The sequence below is a fragment of the Solea solea genome, chromosome 4 (genome assembly GCF_958295425.1).
Source record: "Solea solea chromosome 4, fSolSol10.1, whole genome shotgun sequence".
In the NCBI taxonomy this organism is placed as follows: Eukaryota; Metazoa; Chordata; class Actinopteri; order Pleuronectiformes; family Soleidae; genus Solea; species Solea solea.
Genome location: NC_081137.1, coordinates 23,031,341 through 23,051,662, shown reverse-complemented (window position 1 = coordinate 23,051,662; position 20,322 = coordinate 23,031,341). Strand labels below are relative to the sequence as shown.

The window sequence follows — 20,322 nt, the reverse complement described above, 5'->3', positions numbered from 1 at the left end:
CTCATTTTTATTGTGAACTCCAGTGAGCATATTATGCTGCTTCATGAGAAATGTTTTACATCTGGTCGTCAAACGCCAGTGTCTAAGTGCTTTCGTGACAAAGGGAGAACTTGAGAGCTGTGGATGTGAGGAGAGGAGAGCGATGGATTTGCTTCATACAAGTGCACCTCCTAGTGATACAATGTTGGAATTGCACCGCAGTTGATGAGAGGCACACACGACTGCTTTTGCTTTATCTTAATGGAGCGTGAATCTTTACACTTTCCATGCATTTGGCAAACTGAGCAAAGATGTGTGAGACTTTGTTTATCCTGATAGTCTTTCTTTCTTTCTGTGGTTGCAACACTGTTCTGCTTAATACAGATGTGCCCTGCTTTTGTTTTGGTTGTTCTATGATTATATCAGTTGCTATATGATGTGTGTGAGTCATGTTTTGATTCCAGGGAACGATTGCATGCTGGGATGTGCTCGGCGGCAGCACTCATAGCTGTGTTACTCAAGTTGTTATCTAGGTGCTCCACAGAATATGTTGATGAGTGGAGATGAGAAAACAGATTATGTCATGGCTTTTTTTCCCCCTCTGCACACATGCACTCACAGACACACTGCAGGTTCACAGAGATCTTCACAGTGGCTTTGAATTCGTAGTTTTCTGATTTCCCGTGTGGCCTTACAGTATGTTTTGTGTACAGTGTGCATATAATTATTTGCAATCATTGCATAAAATGTGATTTCTATTTAAGGCAAAAGAACAGAATGAAAACCTACGAATGTGTAGGTTTTCTTACGCAGTTCCTTGTTATAGTAAAGTTTGTATTTGGGGTTTTGTGCTTTGTCGATAGCACAGTTCAAAGCACTGTGCAAATACAGTGCAAAGTATGTGTATGTCTTACAACTAAGCCAACTCATTCAGAATGTACAATTTTTCCTCACCATTATCCTCCATGATGAAACTGTGTATTCATCATACTCACACACTCCCACATACATGGCCAAACAAAAGGAAGAAAGAAAAATCTCCATCCAAACACACAAAACCAGTGTTGCACGGCTTCTTTCATCGTCCCCGGCCCTTTGTACGGTTTGGCCCACACTAAACACCCTCTAATGTGAAAGGGGGGTCGTTGCCACCTGACCCATTGGAGTGTCGTGAAAAGAAGAGGCCACATGTGTTCCTAATGGTTTCAGCATCTTTGATCTGCTCCCCTCTTCCTATAAATGTAACCACTTTTCAGGATAGCAGCTGGTGTAGAAGCACTTTCCTTTCTTCCATTTCCTCTCCCCCATCTGGCTCTCTGTCTGCCACTTATTTTGGTGTGAGGATTGAGCCACCCTGTGTACTTCCTTTAGAGAAAAGAGAGGGCACATGGAGGAGGATAATGGAGAGATGTCATTGAGGAATGCGCCCTAACAGTGGCCTATTAGTCATAAGAATGGAGCGGTGCATCCACGCTCTTTTTTATTAAAAATATAGTTTGCTGTCACTCTCTGCCGCTCTGCACTTAAGGCTCCGTAGTGCAAGTGGTACAACTAGTGACCTGTCCAGGGTGTACCCTGCCTTTGGCCCTACATCAGCACCCCCTGTGACCCGATAAAGTGGTAGAAGATGGTTGGATGTTACTAACAGAAGGGTCATTAAAACAGAAAAGTGCAAACAGCGTTGTCTTAACCAACCAAGAAACAATGGAGACCTTTTACTCACTGTAGATGAGTCACTAAACTATGTGTGCAAGCCTTCGTGAGTAGGCTTTACGTCTTTCTGTACACAGCACTGACGTCTAAGACCTTAGCCTAAAGCACTACTCTACCCTTTCTGAGTTAAAGGCTACAGCTTAGTAGTTAGTAAGTCATGACTATTTACTTCGTCATTAGTCATATAATGGGTAGGGAACCTTGCAACATTACATGTCACTTAGACCTGGAGCCAAATGTGCAATCAGGAGGCAGAGGCTGGTGATGGTCATTACACTGCATTCCCATGAAAGGTCGCTTGTTCCTGGGTGTCAGAGCCAACGTTCCATAAGCCTCGCAGGTCGAAAAGGGGACGGAATATGATTGTGGAAGACCTCGAGGCCAAATCTTTCACCTCTGTGTATGAGACACACACACGGAGAGAGAGACAGAGAAGTCTGACTAACAAGTTACCGCGCAGAAAGCCAGCAGTGGTGCTGCTATTGGAGGGAAGGTCATGTAGCCTGTGCTGTTGAGGGTTCATTCTGCATAACTCATACAGAGATGGACACACACACTGCTGAATACTAATGTTATGGTCGACAGTCACCTGAAGCCTTACATCAAGTTGTGGTCAAAGGAAGAATGGAAATACTGTATAATATAGGCAGTAGACACACTGGTCGATTTATTTTTAATCTTATCTATTATCTATTACCTTTAGTGTAATTTGTGCACTGCTGCTTAAGTCTGGATATTTGCTTCTGCTTGAGCTCCTGAGCACTTGAACCCTAAGCCAATAGTTTCCACAAAGGGAGAATTACTTGTTTGAGGACGAACTAAAGATCTTATTCTCTTTAAAAAGGCAGAAATGACATTACTGATGCACAGAAAGAAGGTCAAGAGGGAGCTTATCGATTGTTAGAGAAGGATTGTAGACCATCCCCCCCACCACCCCATTTTAGTTCCCAGATATTATCACCTCTCAGCATAAGAAGTACCGGATGGGATGTCCGTTATAAATGCATCAAGACTGCATTAAAAACAAGGCCTGTGCTACACATTATACGAACGTGAGACATCATAATGGGTGTTGGCCGGAAGTCAAGGAACAATTGGTTGCCATGGACGAAGGAGAAAAAAAGTTGTGGAAGCAATTACAGGGTGTTGCGTAATATCTTTATGTCGACCTGAGAGCTTTAGAATCATATTATGTCTGCGTCTGTGATTGTGTTAAAATGATTTTAACAGCTGACTTCAATATTCCGTTCTCCATGTGGGCAAAATGCATTTGGATGTTAACACGAGTCAGTCGGCTGAGATGCTTAAACAATTAACGCTCGGTTTTATAATAGCGACGATGAGGAGAAACATCACCATAATGATCATCAACGCGCAATGAATCCAAACTCATGATATTTTGTGTCGAGAATACATCGAGACAATTGCCTCTCTCGTAATTGCATATTCGCTGTTGTCATTCACCGACGTTATGGATATGGATAGATCACTGCACTCTTGTTCAGTCCTGACATTATCACCAAACTTATGAAGCAATGTATGAAGATTCAGACTGAAACACATTTTAATCGCGGGGATAAATAAATAAATAAATAAATGAATAAATAAAGAGAAAATGTGCTCAACATAATTAAAATGTGGGACTTTATGAAGACGCTTCAGCCTCTTTATCCCCGTGTAAAACCAACCGTCACATTAAAACGATCCCCGCGCCATATTTATAACTTATGACATGCTAATGAGCAAACAGAGAGTGACGGCAGCCTGCGGATGCAATCACGGCTAAAGTATTTAGTAGACAAGTACAGTTTAAGATTTTAATATTACACAGGTCCCAAGAGCTGTGGGAAGTATTGTGTTTTGGATAATGTGCAGCCCGCTGGTTAATTATGAAGATAAAAATTGTTGCGTGTGCTGTAATGGCAAAAAGTACAGCCCTAGAAATGACGACATTTACATTTTTTTTGTGCCTGAAAGTCCTTTGACTGAAAAAAGTCCCCTTGCACATTGTACAGATGAGCATACTTGTACTCTGAGGGTGTCTCTGGAGAGGATGTACACCACCTCGGTGCCTCTTATGTGCACACACACATAAATCTTTATTCCCTGTAGTTATCTGTCTTGGTTTCTCTTAAACTGGTCGGCCTCCAAGAAAGAAGCGGTTCACATTATGTAACGGGCAAAACGAGCCCGACAATGGTTCAGTATTTGATTTGCATGGTGTAATGGAGAAAGCTGTAGTTTACAATTTCATCTTTGAATAAAAGTAGCCTCCACCAGCAAAGACACTGAGTTGTTACATTAGCTGACTCATCTGACTCAGCAATTTCATTACTGAGTCCCCTTTCCAGAGCACTCACGCGTACAGATGTTAGTTAGTTACGCAGCATTTCGGCTGCTTCTTTTTCATTACTATGTTAAAACACAGGCTATATGAATGAGCGATATAGATATATCATATCCTTTTTTCAGCACAACCTAGGCAATATGATGACTTTTCTTTTTCATTTTCACCAACTACACAAAACAAACTCGAGCAAAAAGTACTCAAAATGTTTAAAATCGGATTGGATTTGTAAAATATGGAAGTTCAAAGTTCACTTAGCTCGTTTTTATGAACAAAAAGAAAAAAAAAAAGGTGTAATTTTGTGACTTCTGCACCACTGTTGCTACTTTGAATCACTACTAAACATGCGATATAAAATGAATTATAACTTTGACTCAACAACACATAAGAAGATGAACAAAAATGCAACACACACACACACACACACACACACGCCCCAGGACGTCCATATAAGGAGTTCTGTATTATTCCCAGGGCAGTGTATCACGGGTGTGTGTGCAACACAGATCTGTGCTGTGTGAGAACTAAGGGAAGACACCAAACATTTAGAACGTTGGATTCCATTCATTCAAGCCAGTTGTAATCACAGTACAGGGAGCATTTGAAGTTAATTTGTGTATACAGCTTTCATTCTTTACCTAGATGAACATATATTTCTGTTTATTCAAGCCTTTTTTTACACCCCCTGACTTCATCTTTCTCACTTGAAGCGCTCGACGGTGACCTCCAACAACTACCAACAGATGATGCAAGCAAAGAGAAAGACATTAAAGCTGTACACCTTAAATAAATAAATAAAATAAGAACAATGAGCAGTGGAAAATCATCAAGGGGTGGTGGTGGTGGCCATGCTCCATCTTGCATTATTAAGTCTGGTAGGTTTAGGTACATACAGCACGCCTCCCTATGGCATTTTAATAATCCATTTAGATTACACCACACTCAAGTGCCACTTGAATGCCGCATTACAAACATTAAGTGGGCCGGCTGTACACTGAAAGGAGGCCTTTAATGCCACCGGTGAATATACATAACGTATAGGTAGGTGTTTGCTCATTAGCACAACTAATTCAACTATGATGTAAATGAATAGAAATAATGGAACCCAAGGTGTTGCTTGTGTGGTTGGGCAGATTAGCAGAAAATAGACTAAGGACATGAAATAAATCTCTTTAAACAGGAGGAAGACGTGCAAATAAAAGTAAAGACATTTGAATTGAATACGTGAGAGCAAAATAATGGCCTCAAATAATGGTCAATAGATGTTTTAAGGCAGGAATCTCTAGAATTAAGCTATGCATCAGTATAAGTGAGTTTAGTTTGTAACACATACATTTGGTACAGTGTCTGTGGTGTTGTATATACTGCACATGTTAACACGGTGGTAAAATGTCATTTTCACCTGGTTTTTTTTTTGCCGTGAACTGAGAAAAAAAAAAAAATAGGTGAAAGCTCTTCGATCTTGGAGAAGAGCTGCGGAGCTCACGCCGCGTGGCAGCTGTAATCTGTGTCACGGCTGCTAATTGAAAAAAAAACAAGACATTCTGTGACGCAGATGTGCCGCTCGCGCAGCCAGTGAGGCCCGAGCCTAACAGTTGGCGACAAAGTCACTGAGCGATGACAGACAAATCGGAAAAACTGTGACAACAAGCGGCGAATCCAGATGCATTCAGACGGTGAGTGAGAACAGAATCAAAACGCAAATAATACGGCAATTAGACCACAATGACAACATGCACCGACTGTACTGAAGCGAAAGAGGCTCGTGTGGTTGAGGCGGCGACCGTCTTTGGTGTCAAGCAAGAAAAACACTATAGATGGCAAAATCTGACGTGGGTTATTATTCAGAACACACTGTGAATAGTGAGAGCAAGTAGAGGCAGAGAGGGAAGGAGAGGTAAATGGAGCAGCTGTCGCCATGACAAGATTATCAAAGGTTGTTTTGTGCAGTCAAAATCTCATAAGCTGTGTGTACAAAGATGTGTGTGTGTGTGTGTGTGTAAATGGCGACTAAAGCAGACACCTCGCCTGGAAATGTGCTTGAAACAGACTTCAGATATTTAATTAGTTATGAAGTTATGCAATCACAATTAGATGTGGTAAACCGTACCTACAAGCATGTTGTTTTCGTTATGATCATTTGCACTTGCTGTTGCCTTTGGTGTCTTGTGATAGTTCATTCCACCACAAATATTACTTCTGTGACTCTACTGCACCAAAGACGCGCCTCTTGGATCATTATTATATCTTGCAGATGCTCCTTATGATTAATAATGGCGCGCACACACTTCCGTAAAGCACCAAAGACACACCGCTGAGGTCGTTATTAATCTTACAGATGCACCTTATTGTACAATTAGTAACACAGCTCTAAATGTCAGGGGGAGGAAGGCGTGAAATCAATTCCCCCAGGTTAAACAAGCTCTCTAGTTAGGCATCTGACTCACTGTTGCCTGTGACAGTAAATGATGGAGTGTATGCTGAGCCATCAGACAGTAGCCCGCTCCTGCAGCTGTAGGTCTAACTCTTAAACAGCAGCCTCTTGTTTCCTTGTTGGTGGTTGGAGGACGGGTAATTGATGCCATATTGCCGTGGTTCCATTTCAGGGTAATGATTATCACACCTGTCCTGTGAAAGCTGATGTTACTCTCTCCTGTTACATCCACTCCCTCTGTTTCCTGCCTCAGTCGCTGTCTCTCCCTCTCACATACTCTCTGCCTGCTTGACAGTAACATAAGGGTGGGGGCGCTGTTTCAGGAGGAATCTCTCAGTTTGTTGACATGTCACCACTCACGCTCACATTCAAATGTTTCCATGTTTTGGGTTTCTCATTTAATTGGGAACCAAGAGAGAACAAAAGGGAAACTCTGGTATTCCCTATAACACATGTATTTAGACTCATACTCCAAGTTATTCTTGGAAATAAGACTTCTGGGAAAATAAAGAGTCAAAAAAGTATTTGATGTTCCAAATGACCAAAGCATGATCCTGTTTCACCTACTTTGTGTTTTTAGAAAGTGTACAACATTTAAGTTGCCTCTTTGCCTTGATGGCTCAATGAAACCTAGAATTGATGGAGTGTTTGTGTTCAAATTAAGCTCATCTGTTTTATATAATGCAAAGAGTGTTGTTATATACACACACAAAAGACTGTGCTCTGACAGGTCATATTACACTTTAAAACTACCACTTGGCTGCTTAACAACTGGTCATGAGGGATATACAGTTATACTATTGCATATTAACGTATTCATTATGCCCTTTATTAAGCACAATAACTAGTGTTTCGTATATTACAAAATAAAAATGCCAGCCTTGTGTGTGTAAGCATCCTTGTGTAGAGTGGATAACACTCATCACTGTGTCACACCTATTTTTAGGTTGTTAATCAAGGTAACATGTTCAGACTGTAATACTCGCACAAAGTGTGAGTGGAGTGAGATTGCTTCACTTCAGCTCGTCCACATGCGCTAACCTGACTGAGGTCAAGAGCATACTGTTTGTTTGTGTGTGTGTGTGTGTGTGTGTGTGTGTGTGTGTGTGTGTGTGTGTGTACACGGTATCACTTTTCTGTATAAACATCACAAAAATATCTGTATCTATCTGCAATGTTGGTATTAACTGAGATGTAACTTGAGTCTAAACTGGTATAGTAGTAATCGTCCAGCAGAACAATTAAATTCCATAATGTTATAATGAGAGGACATCCAGATAATGTTATAATGTTATACATGTAGTAAACGAGTATGAAGTGTCAAGATACGTCATTATGGTTCCACCACTATTACCAGAACGGCTTGTAAGGTATTTGAATGTTAACTAACTTGTTTTCACTTTGTGTTTTCATTGTCAGGCAACTGTATAATTATTAAACTATTATCCAGTTGTTATTTGATCAATGCAAATTATAGGCTCTCATGTAATAGTGCATTTACACAGAAAGTGATACAGTCATTTTATATACATCCCAATTGAATGTATTCGGACTAGATTGTAACAAAGTTACATTTGTTCATTACATTTTGAGTGACATGCATCAATGTGAAAATCTTTTAAACTATATTATACATTTTCTGCCGTCTTGTCGTCGCAGCCTTATAATTGGTCATGTGGGTCACAGTGATTTGTCTCACGTCTGGCACCAACACAGATTTCACAGTGTGAGGAAACTCATACCGCCAGCTGTCAGCGGAGCATAGGGCTGGATTTTTGCTTTATCACAGCTTGTCAAAACACAAGAACTTGATAATGGCCAAACAGGAGAGGCGGCGGGTGTGGATCGGTTTTCACAGTAGCTGAACATGAAACTGAAAGCTGATAATGGGATAGTGTTGAGAGGAATAATGCAGCGCCGGCTCCAGCTTTGAGGGATTTGACTTCCTTCAGCTGTCTGAACGTTTGCATGTACATGGAACTACGGCACATTTGAACAGTGCTCACTGATGACAGTTGAAATAAATGCATTTGTGTTTCAGCGCAAAATAACAAGTTGTTGTGTTGCTGTTGTTTCGGATTTTAAGGGCTTAGATTATTCTTCATGGCCTTTTGATTCCATGAAGTGGCACAGTTGGGAAATGGGGCTGTCGAAAATATTGAGTTTATAACATCAGCGGTGATGCTAAGGGTAATATACCAGCGTTATACCCCAGATTCCATCTATTTTAATCATCCGGTATTACAACTGTCAGCTGCAGGGAGGTATCCAAGCAAACAGATAAAAAGAAACTGATATGAGATATGAGTCAGGAATGAGAAAGTTTAGAAACGCTTTGCTTCTCGATGCTATAAACTTTCACCCAACATTGCTTAGAAATAGTTGTGCAACCTTTTGCATTTGTCAGTGTGATAATATTCCACACGGTGATGCATACAAGATTACTCTATATATACACTCTGTATTAGTAAAGGTTACTGATGTTTTGTGAAAATAAGCAAATTTGGGATCCGAGGTTGTTTTTCTTTTCATGTTTTGGTAGTAAAATGACAAACACGTCGATGATCGTGCTCCGTCTATAAAGAGATGTCATTTAGAGTGAAATGAGGAGAGAAGCAACTCACTGGAAAAAATATAACACTATACAGATTATTGCTATGTTTTAGTTTGTGAGAGATACATTTTCCTTTGTATTACTATGAATATTCTAGCTTGTTTATGCTCACATTAAGTTATTATTACTTTTCATTGCATGTGTGAAACTGAATCTTTTGTGCCAGTTAAACATGTTTGGCACAGATCTGTGCCGGAGACGCACCCGTGATTTGCCGTGGGATTAATACACAACTCCTTGGACATCCTGGTGTGTGTGTGTGTGTGTTGCATTTTTGTTCATCTTCTGATGTGTTGTTGAGTCAAAGTTATGATTCATTTTACATCTCATTTTTAGCAGTGATTCAAAGTAGCAACAGCGGTGCAGAAGTCACACAATTAGACTGTTTTTCTTTCATTTTTGTTCATAAAAATTAACATTTTAAACATTTTGAGTACTTTTTGCTCAGGTGTGCTTATATAGTTGGTGAACATACAGATTGCCTAGGTTGTGCTGAGAAAAAAAAGGATATAAGATGCTCTATATTGCACATTCTTATAAACAAAAGTAGCCAAAATCTTCTGTGTTTTTCAGCTTACAGTGCAATCTGTGCATGTGGAGGTGAATGTGACAATCATTCTTGTGAGAGATTAATAAATGCCACTTGTTGGTTTGTAAATTTGAAATGTTACTCAGGATATTTTACCAATCTCAATTACTTATAGTTAATATCATGTTTCCAAGAATATCTGTGTCATACTGAAGAATGGCTTAAATGTTGCTTCCATCGATACATTCTTCTTTGTTTCTTTGCGTTGTTTTGTTTTCACTAGGTCATGTTACAAGACATCTCACACACATGTGCACATCCTTAAGTTGACACCCTCCTCAAGCACCCTGCATCTCTTGTAGGTCAGTCCGACTGTGAGGAGATATTGCTTTCTTCAAGGGTGTCCTTGCTCAAGGAGCTACTGTATTCAGGCTGTCAACAATCTGGTCTCATACAACTCAGTCCACGTGTAAAGGAAAACGCCATAAACCAGGCGACGCTGACGCCCCGTCCAAAAACTGAATTTGTGGTTTAGATAGTGCCGTTGATAACCAGTTTTGTGTACTCGCGCGGGCCGTATATTTGCGATCGATCCACAGATGTCTACATATTGCATTATCTCATTGTTGACAATGTGAGTGTGTGTGCTTCTTGGTACTCTGTTTGAATAGCAATCAGCTACTTCCTCAGTCCCCGTCCCTACATAATGCATGAGATGTGGGACTCCTCCAGTCGATTGGGCGTATTCTTATGTGTTGTGTATGGGAAGAAGACGAAGGACGACTGTCCATAAGCACCCTGAAGCTGAATTGAATTGAACACACACACACACACACACACACACACACACACGCACACACACACCGAGGAAACACGAGTGGGACAAATGATGAGGATAGGGACAAACTAAATGTTGCTCTCCTCTCTTCGTGACTGACGGCTGAGATTGAAGCCTCCGTCAACTTTCCTCAGTCTTCCAGTGGGACTCAAAAAGCAACCTAATAACCTGTGTCCTGCTCTGCCTTCTCTTCGCTTCCCCATCAACCCCCCAACACCACCCCCTTTTTGAATTGCCACTCAACTCTACTCCCCTCCAGGGACACAAAGGGGGCCTGCAGATGCTCCAATCGACTCTAATAAATTGTATGTAGTCAGTTAAGCTGCACAACTGCCAACTGCCAAAGCTGTGAACCTCTGCTTGGGGAGAGGTCTGAGAGAGAGGAGGGGAAAAAAAGAATAAAAAATTCCTCTAAATTTGATTCACCTTCAATGGGGGAGGTTTCTTGAAAGCAACGTCCAGGCCAGAGTAAATGATGAATAGGAAAGAGAGAGCGAAGACCCTAGACCATGAACAGTGAGGTTAGAGAAAGCACAAGTAAACAAAGTCTCTTTGTTATTGAAATCCATCATCTAGTTCCAAACATGTCATAAATAAATGCTCTTATTAGAGTAAAAATAAAAAGGAGCTTGGCTCAGAGTAATGCACTCAAAATTCAATTTTAAAATGACAACACAAAAGACTGCACAAACTCATTGTGCAGCACTTTTTTACAAAACATTATGGTAATGAACATTTTTGAGGCTTTTATGAATTTAAGCAAAAAAAAAACAACAACCAACTACTTGTTGTCAAATGTGTTTACACACACGTTTAGATTATAAATTGTCATCTGGGCGACGGTAGCTCAGTGGTAGAGCGAGATGCCTTTGAAGTCTACATGCCGATGTGTCCTTAACCCCACGACAGCGTGTGAACATGAGTGATGAGGAAATGCACTGCACATAGATGGCCTGTATGAAAGTGTGAGTGAATGGGTGAATGGTAAAACTGTAGTGTAAAAGCAGCGTTGAGTGGTCATCAAGACTCGAAAAGTAAAAACATACCATTTATCATGGTAATCTGTCTACAATATTATTTATTGTGGAGCAAATGGGCCAAATGAAACCCCCGCAGCAGCCACTGTATGTGTTCCTGTTGTCTATTTACTACACACGGTGCACAAGCTGTTCCAGATACAGAGCTGAATCCTGAGGACCTCACACACATACGACATCTCCAGAGACGGGAGAATTTGTGTCACTCAGCTCTGTGGGGGATCGGCATGTTTATTATTAGACCTCTTTGGCAAAATCTGTGCCCCCTGTGCCAGGTTCCTCACGTCCTGACGCTCGTGGCTTTAGGACCATGTGAGGCAGGAAATTGAAAGCCACTTGTTGTTGGAGGGCTTTCTGGAGGAACTGAAGTAGGTGGGTGACGGAGTGCAGTATGAACATATGGTTGAGCGGCGGTGAGATCACATTTACTCCCTATACTGACGGCACTACGAAAAGAGGAGATGGAGGTGGGTGAGGATTCAGTGACAGGCTTTAATCCCACTTTTCAAGGTCACAACACTGTATAAATAATGTAAGGCAACAAATACCTCATTCTCATTTGACCCCCAATATCCTGTCCATATATGAATTAGTTGATGGGATGTCTTCTCTTATACACAAGTGCAAAAAAATGTGTGGAATGATTTGATCCAAGCAAACTACGAGTAGGATACATTTAAATCAAAAATATTTTATGGATGCTTCAGGACCAGTCTTGCACTTCAGAGACTGATCCAACATCTGTCATGTTCTCAGGACGTCTCCCTTGGCCGGTTCTGTTTAGTGGTTAATGATCAAAGCCATTCACACACTCCTGCAGTGTGTTCAAATATCTCTTTTTTCTAATACGTGCAACAGGAGCGCCATGGAGATTGAGAGGGTGGATAAAAGAGGGGACGGATGGGGCCAGATGAGGAAAGAGGGATAAAAGAGGCCATCGCGGGTGCTGAAATCAGAGGCTTGAGGATAACAGCAATTTGCATCACTGTTACATTGAGTATACCAATGCCTTTCAGTCGCCCCCTCCCTACAATATCACACACACCACTCCACCCAATCCCCCTCGCCTCCTTTCTCAGCAAACTCACCACACCATACCACAGCTCTGAAATTGAAAACTGACTTAGGGTATAGTGTGAAGAAAGAGATCTATAACCAACACTCACTGTTAGTATTAAAGCCTCTGTTCTTCTCCTCCTCATCATCATCATTCTAGTTCTGCACCAGTCGTGCCATGTCACTAACTTTTCTTACTCTTCTCCTCCACGTCATACTACTATAATAATAATAATAATAATAATAACTTAGATTTATAAAGCACATTTCAAGCAACCCAAGGTTGCTGTACAAGTAGAAAAACAGAAAAAAGATGGATCAAAACACTAACAAAGAAACGGTGACAAGTGCCACAAACAGTCGCATATTAACAAACACATACAGTATTTACACATCTAATAGACAATGGAGAAACATTGGCATTGTTCTTGTTCTTGGTTTTGAATAACGTTGTGCTAATGGCAGAAAAAGCCACCATGGGAGTTAATGGGAACTGAAACTAAAACTGAAACTGAGCTAAAAAGCACCATAAAGCTCCATTTAGAGCTCTGCGGTGATGAAGAATTTGGCGATAATGAGCTTTTTCACTTTCAGAAGCACCTTTTATATTATAGTGATTTGATCCACGCAAATAAAAACTATGAAGTCACCCACTTAAACTTGCTTTTATGCCTTAAGTATATCTAAAGCAGCAATTTGGCAAATCCTTGTTTTTTGTCTAGTTCAGTGAAACTTAGAAAGAGGATAGTGGGATTATTTAGGTTAAATGGGAGCAACTTTTTTGTTGTTTTGACCTGTTTATGAATTAATTTTTCTCTGCAAATTACAGATTACCAATGTTTTGGAAAATGCCATTCCTTTGACTAAAATCTAAATCCATTTAATGAGTCATTGTCAAATTTTACAGTTATCTGGCTGCTCTGTCTGTCTGGGAACCCTGTCCATGTGGATTCAGGTTATTTTATGGATAAAATACAAGCTACAGTTTGTTAAAAAGTTAACATTTGTGACAGATAAAAATAGAGCAAGAATCTTTTATCCACCCCAACGGAGGTCAATTGTATAAAGTGGTTTTCAGTCAGTATTTCGCAAATGGCAAAAGGATCCTTGTCATGACAAAGAATCCATTGCTTGAGGTAAGATTACTCAAGATCCTGAGCAAGTGACAGTACTTTACAGTAAGTGCTGGCGTATAATTATGCCCCGGTTCACTGGCCTTTCATTTTTCAGGGATAGCTGCATGCCACAGAAGAATGGTGATGAGAATATCTCCTTTAGTATAGCCGCGTATGTCAGTGGCAGGCCAGGTAAGTGGAGTCAGCACACAGTAGTAGAAATTATCTTTCAGTATCTGTGTCTGTGTCTCCGCTGGCAGTAAGGTGCACACTGGCAGGCTTTTGATGATGATACATCGCTTCAACGGCATGTGTATTAACTGCATTTTGTCAGTTTTTCTTCGCGTGTGAAACTGAAACCAAACCCACACGTGCTTTTAAAGCAAGATATATCTAAAATTGGTTAGACTAACCTACAAAGTAATAGTGAAATATGTAAAGAGTTCAAGAGTTTTACTGCACTGTACATTTTCCTCACTCATGTGTCGGGGGTTGTACAGTTTTAGGTAAAACAATTGACAGATTGTTTAAACTCACTAACTGGTGCTGAATCTTTAAAAACCTTCACATCTGTCTTCCCATGAGTGCATCAATGCAATAATATTTAAGTATCAGCATGATAGTTCTCCTTACCTCCTCAGTCCATTTGACTGCATTAAACATCAGGGCTGTAATACCTGGGGAGAGTGTCGTGATCGTCCGTATCTGCTCTGGTCTCCAGTGATTGTGCCACATGCATAGGGCTCTTCGTGCTCTTCTTAGAGGAGACGTCTGCACTCTCCTTGCACAGTGGGTCATCCCTTATTCCCCACCTGTGCCGATCTGCTGGTGTTAAAAAGAACATTTCTCATTCACCAGATCAATGAAGAGACACAGAAGGACTCAAGTTCAGTGCAGCACGACTTTCCACTTTGGAAGATTGCACCTTGCCTACCTTTAGCTACTTTAGCTTCACTTGTGTCTCTCCTCTGCCTTTGGGTCTGCTTCGCTCCTGTACACGGTTTTGAATGATTTCCTTCTGCTTCAGTGTCCTTCCTGTCTCACCACATCTATCAGCTGCCCACTTGCATTTTGATCCTGAGGCAATGCCATGTGTTTATCTTCTCAGCCACCATTGCCTCCTTCAGCTACATGACCAGTAGATAATGGAGTAGCCATACTTCTAAAGTTTGCTCGCTTTTTGTCATGTCACAACCTGGCTCAAAGTATGTGACAAAAAGGGAGACCACTCATAGTCTGCATATAATTTAACACATTTTAATTAAATTAAAGTTATCTAATACTCAAACATAATGTATAAACAAAACAGGAACAAATGTCAGTCAGCAGGCCAGAGAAAGAAGGAGAGCATCTGTGGCAGGTCTGCAGGTGTACTGCATCACTCAATCAGCCACAGCTCCACCCACCTGGAAGAGGGGGTGGAGCTGTGGAGCAAGGCAAGCAAACATGGCCAGCCCTGAATCCGTCACAGTCATCTTTCATTAATTCCATATGTGCTACATAAATTGCGTTGCATGCTGGGAAAGTATTATCTCCAATTTGTCCCTGACCTGAATATGTTGCTTCTGTCAGCTAGAGAGAGGAATCAAACTACTTTCCTTTCACTACCAATAGTTTTGGTTTTGGTGTCACTTGATTCTACAGGACATACTTTTCCACTTGTGATAATCATGTGTCTGCGTTGACTTTATTTGTTTGAAATCCATTAGTGTCCCTGTTTCCATGCCAAGCCATCAGGGTCCAACTTATCTGTACATGAGATGAACTTATTAAGGTCACATCAACCATGAAACTTGAAGGCTGGCAGGTCTTGCACCATCAGAGTCGATTCATTTCCAGATGAACACATACTGCAGTTCCCTTTCCTGAGGAAATGGGCAGCCAATAACCAGGACTTGAAACCTTCAGACGAGCTACTGCTCACTTCTATGACAAGTTTGGTAAAAAAAAAAAATGCATTTAGCAAAGAAAAGAGTTTCCTTGCTCCAACACACCTGATTCAAATAAATGGGTCGTTATCAGGCTCCTGCAGCGCTCGATGACGAGCTGACCATTTGAATCAGGTGTGCTGGAGCAGCAGGGAAACGTCTAAAAACCAGGACCAGGATGGAGAAACGCCGGTTTAAATCACATTTTTTATTAACATCAGCCTCCTGCATCACTCACTGTCTCTTTTCCTCCCTCTCTCCGACATAGTTAATGCTCATCATGACAGTTGTTATGATGGCACTAACATGCACAGCGCTGCTGCAGTTACAACTGGTTATTTACAACATCGTACAGAGAGATTAAGAGAGCGATGCGCACTATAGATGTCTTTAAGGAGAGCTTTATGTTCACAGCAAACTAGCCCTGGTGGTACCTCAGTGTGGCCAGGGCTACAGAGGAAACCACAACTTCTTCAAATAGATGGATCAGCAGTAATAGGCTCTCAGGGATGACAATGAAAACAAAAACATTTGCTTGCTTAAATAACTCAGCTCACAGCGATGTAAGAGTACTTCAGTTTCAAAAATAAAAGCAGACACAGTCATGGAGAGATTTATACAACAAACGTTGCCTGTTATCATGGCTCGGGCTTGAAGTGATGTAATACACATCATTGTGAGTCTTGTTATCTAATCTCCGCTGTTAAATATTGCAAATGATGCTCTGACAGAGACACAACACACAGTGCCAGGCGAAGAGCACAGCTGTATTGTTTTCTTCCCTCCCTATTCAGCCGTGCGCTGTGATCTCTGAAGCAGAACAAAAAAGCCCATTTGTACAGTACACGTGTTCATAACCCACCACATTCACAGAAGGAATATATTGTTAAAATATGCATATTTTTGATATAGTTTCTATAGAGAGGGATGTGCTTTCAACGTTGTTTTCGATGCTCATATGTCAAAGAAAACAGGAAGTTTGCAATATGTGTGTGTCTGTTTGTGTGTGTGTGTTTGCATGCTCACAAGAAAGCAATGCCTCCGTGGCTCTTTGTATATTCACTGCGTGTAATGGTGATGCAGAGGAGACGACATGGCAACAAGCATCTCTTCAGCCACACGTGTTGTGGTGAGTGTGAGCTGTTATATAACCACATACCAGGGATGGAAGTGTTGGGATGGCAGCACGTGCGTGCAGCAATGAATCCACTGGTGCAAAGAAATATTACAAACATTTGATTTATCCTACTATGTTTGCAGGAACCTGCTGCTTTATGTTCTGTTAATCTGATAAACTCTAATTAAGCCTCAGTTATCAGGCTTCTGCAGTGCTTGTGTTGGAGCAGGGAAACATCTAAAACATGCAGGGCAGTGGGACCCCAGGACCAGGATTGGGAAACCCTGTTTGATTTACTCTCATCATTCTATTTCCATTCCACCTCGACTTATAGTGCTGAGTTCAGGAATTGCTGCTATACTATTTGTGTCTTTGAATTATTCAGTTGTCAAAACGTTTGCTTGTCAGCACCCCGAGCCAAAATATGATACAAACAACGACATGACAAAACCTATTTAAGTCACAAACAGAGAAGCGTCTCCTGTTTCAATGACTTTATCCAGTCAATATCCAAGTCTCCGGTTCCCAAGGTGTTGTAGGATGTCAGACCTGTAGCCGACGGGCATATTCAAAAATGTATGCTCAGCCTCTTTGTAAGGGAGTGGATGTGCCAGCCATGACCAAAAGTTCCCAGTTTATTTAACTTAGATTTCCACTTTTATATCAAATATTAACCTTAAAATATGATATATTGTCAATGTCTGACTCTGTAAAGCAGACATAATAGAGTTCCAAAAAGGCAGTGGACTGTAATGTGTGAGAGGACGTTCTACCATTCCACTTCTGAGAGGAACAAACAGAAGGGAATGGGTAAATATGTTATGCAAGTAGAATATTGTGAACCCATTTCCCAAGCCCTACTTAAGTAAGAAAGAAAGACAGCTGTCAAAGCAAATGGAGCGTGCAGAGGATATTTTGTAAAAAGCCATTCTTGCGGTTGCTCGAAGGTTATTTTCATTTGTCTGAAAACATGCGGTCTCTCACGCTCTCGTCCACGTTTGTATGAATATGACACACGTACACAAGAGCTCACGAAAACCATCCGAGCAAGCCACAAACATATGCTTCGCCCTTTATCGTGCATTAACAGACACAAACTGACACAAGCGCACACAACAAACCCGAAACCATCTGTCTCTCTGTGTGTGTGTGTGTGCCCTTCTGACACATACACACTCTTTCACACTGTTCTCTAAAACGAACAGGAAGAATTCCCCATTGCTGTGTACATTGTGAGTTTCTGACCTGCACTGCTGCTGTTCTGTTGGCTTTTAAGTGAACTTCATCCAATATTGAAGCCCACTATGCTCTAATTTGAGAGTTTGCGGTGGAAACATATTACAGAACAGCTGTGTAAGATGGAGTAACCTTTCCTCTTCTGTTTTTTTTCCTCCCCCCATCTTTTATCCATCTCTCTTCTTCCCTCTCCCGGATGCTGTTCTCTTCTGTTTCCACCCCCCCACTCATCTCCTCTCTGTCCTCTTTGCTCCATCTATGCACTTACAGGACTACACTTTGACGATGTACTTCCAGCAGGCCTGGCGAGACAAGCGGCTGTCGTACTCTGAGATCCCGCTCAATCTGACCCTAGATAACCGGGTGGCTGACCAGCTCTGGGTCCCCGACACCTACTTTCTCAACGACAAGAAATCGTTTGTCCACGGTGTCACAGTGAAAAATAGAATGATCCGCCTGCACCCTGATGGCACCGTACTGTACGGCCTAAGGTGAGATTTTAATCTCTTGAAACAGCATTTCCGAGCAGCAGCCGATGTGTGTCTCATTTGCAGAGAAATAAAAAAGAAAATAAGAAAAGTAAAGAAAAGAACAGAAAGAACAAATCTCTCTCATCTCCTCGCTCCACACACACATTCTGATAATTGTGACTCTTTGTAGTCAAACACAACATCTCCCTCAATTGTATCAACTTTTATTTTTTGAATCTGGTGGAGGATGGGAATCTAACCTCCATCACTGTTATTAAAACAGTGAGTCAACAATAGCTATGGTGGGCTGTCAGTAATGAGCTAATTAGGGCCAGATGACGGTAACTACTGATGTGAAGTGCAAATTTGCCCATGAGTGAAAATTAGAATGTTCCTGAGGTAACCTACTTTTTTTTTCCACAGCTACAGAACATGGCACATGTATATTACCAACGATGCTCATGTGCAAACACTAAACATCCTTTAAATCAACACAGTAGCTCATCTTAAATTAATAGACAAAGTGAATGACAAATCAGTACCAGGGGAAGGTGCTCTGTTAATACCACTGCAAAACAATAATGTAATTGACTTGAATTCAGTGTATTTATCTAATTTGCGCCATTTTTTTGGACTTATTTCCTTATTAAGGCTGAAGATTCTTAAGATAATTTGAAGGATTTCTTGAATTTGAATTTCTTGTTGCCATTTTCTTGCTGCACTGGCAGATCATTTAGCTTGAAACAAGAAATAAAGGTTATATTATATTATAATAAAGGAATTATTTTTTGCAATGTAGCAACAGTTTGAACACTTTGGTTATTCATTTTCTTTATTCCTCTTGCACGGGTCGTTACTCAGTTTGCATCTTTGTCATAGGAATGCAAACCCCAATCCTAAAGAAAACGTTCCTTCCACTCGACTTAACCGTGGAGTGTTTTTTGACCTGTTGGATGTCAAAACATCCATCTGTCTTAATCATATATCCCACCAAAGACCAATTAGAGAGCATATGGTCGTAACTTTTCCTCTCCTCTGAAATACGGTGTAGATTGATAGGTGTGTTTCTCAGACAAAGGATTTGTTTTGACACCTTCACAGCTACAAAACCTGGAATTTAAAATAAGCCAACTTCTTCATGGAGCCTCAGGCTGCTAATAAGACTGATCCTGCCTGTTTTCCAGTTGCCAATAATCCTTGCTATCCTATAAAAATTGATCGGCCCATTCTATTGTTGAGTTTGGTTTCAACCGATCCAAGTGAACATGATGACGGCACACTTCTCACACCTCGCTGATGTCTCATCAGTTCATCTTGCAAATAGGCCTCTGATGTCCAAAACTCTATAAAAAAGTTATTGAAAACCATAACGTCTTAATGACCGCCATGGCTGTGTATTGGCGCTGTTGTGGGAAAGTGAAATTAAAGCGTGAGAGTGAGAGAAAATGAGACAACAAATGAGAGAGAGGGGGGCATTCATGACCAGAATAGAGTTGGGGGAAAAAAAGAGGTTGAATGGCTGGTAGATTTTGGTGAGTGCTGGGGTCACAGCAGGACTCGAGTACACGTGCAGCAGAAAGACGACCTATCAGACTGTGAACGGTTGAAGACGAGCAGATAAAAATCGCTGTCTGCCTTTGAGTATTAAGAACACGTACAGCGTAAAACCTGGTTGTCTCCTTGCCTTCCAACTGTTAAAAAAAAATATATTATTTCGTTCCTTAATTGCAGTCGGTTGTGATTTCGTCTGTCGTTCAAATTATAACAGAAAAAAAAAGGTTTCAAGATGATTACGTTCCTGACTCTCCCCTCAAATCTTTACATAAGCCTATGACTCTCTGCCAAAAAAACACTATTTATTACAGTTGCCATTCTGTACTTTGTTTAGATTAGATAAAAAAAAAGGATG

At 41.0% G+C, this 20,322-nt stretch overlaps 1 protein-coding gene across 1 annotated transcript in view; it reads left to right on the top strand.

Annotated features, from left to right (window-relative positions):
- Positions 1 to 20,322, top strand: part of LOC131458754 (gamma-aminobutyric acid receptor subunit beta-2-like) — a 48,412-nt gene that overhangs the window by 1,707 nt on the left and 26,383 nt on the right. The window contains exon 4 of the mRNA XM_058627988.1: positions 18,214 to 18,434. Within this exon, the coding sequence (XP_058483971.1) occupies positions 18,214 to 18,434 (221 nt within the window). The remainder of the gene's footprint in view (positions 1 to 18,213; positions 18,435 to 20,322) is intronic.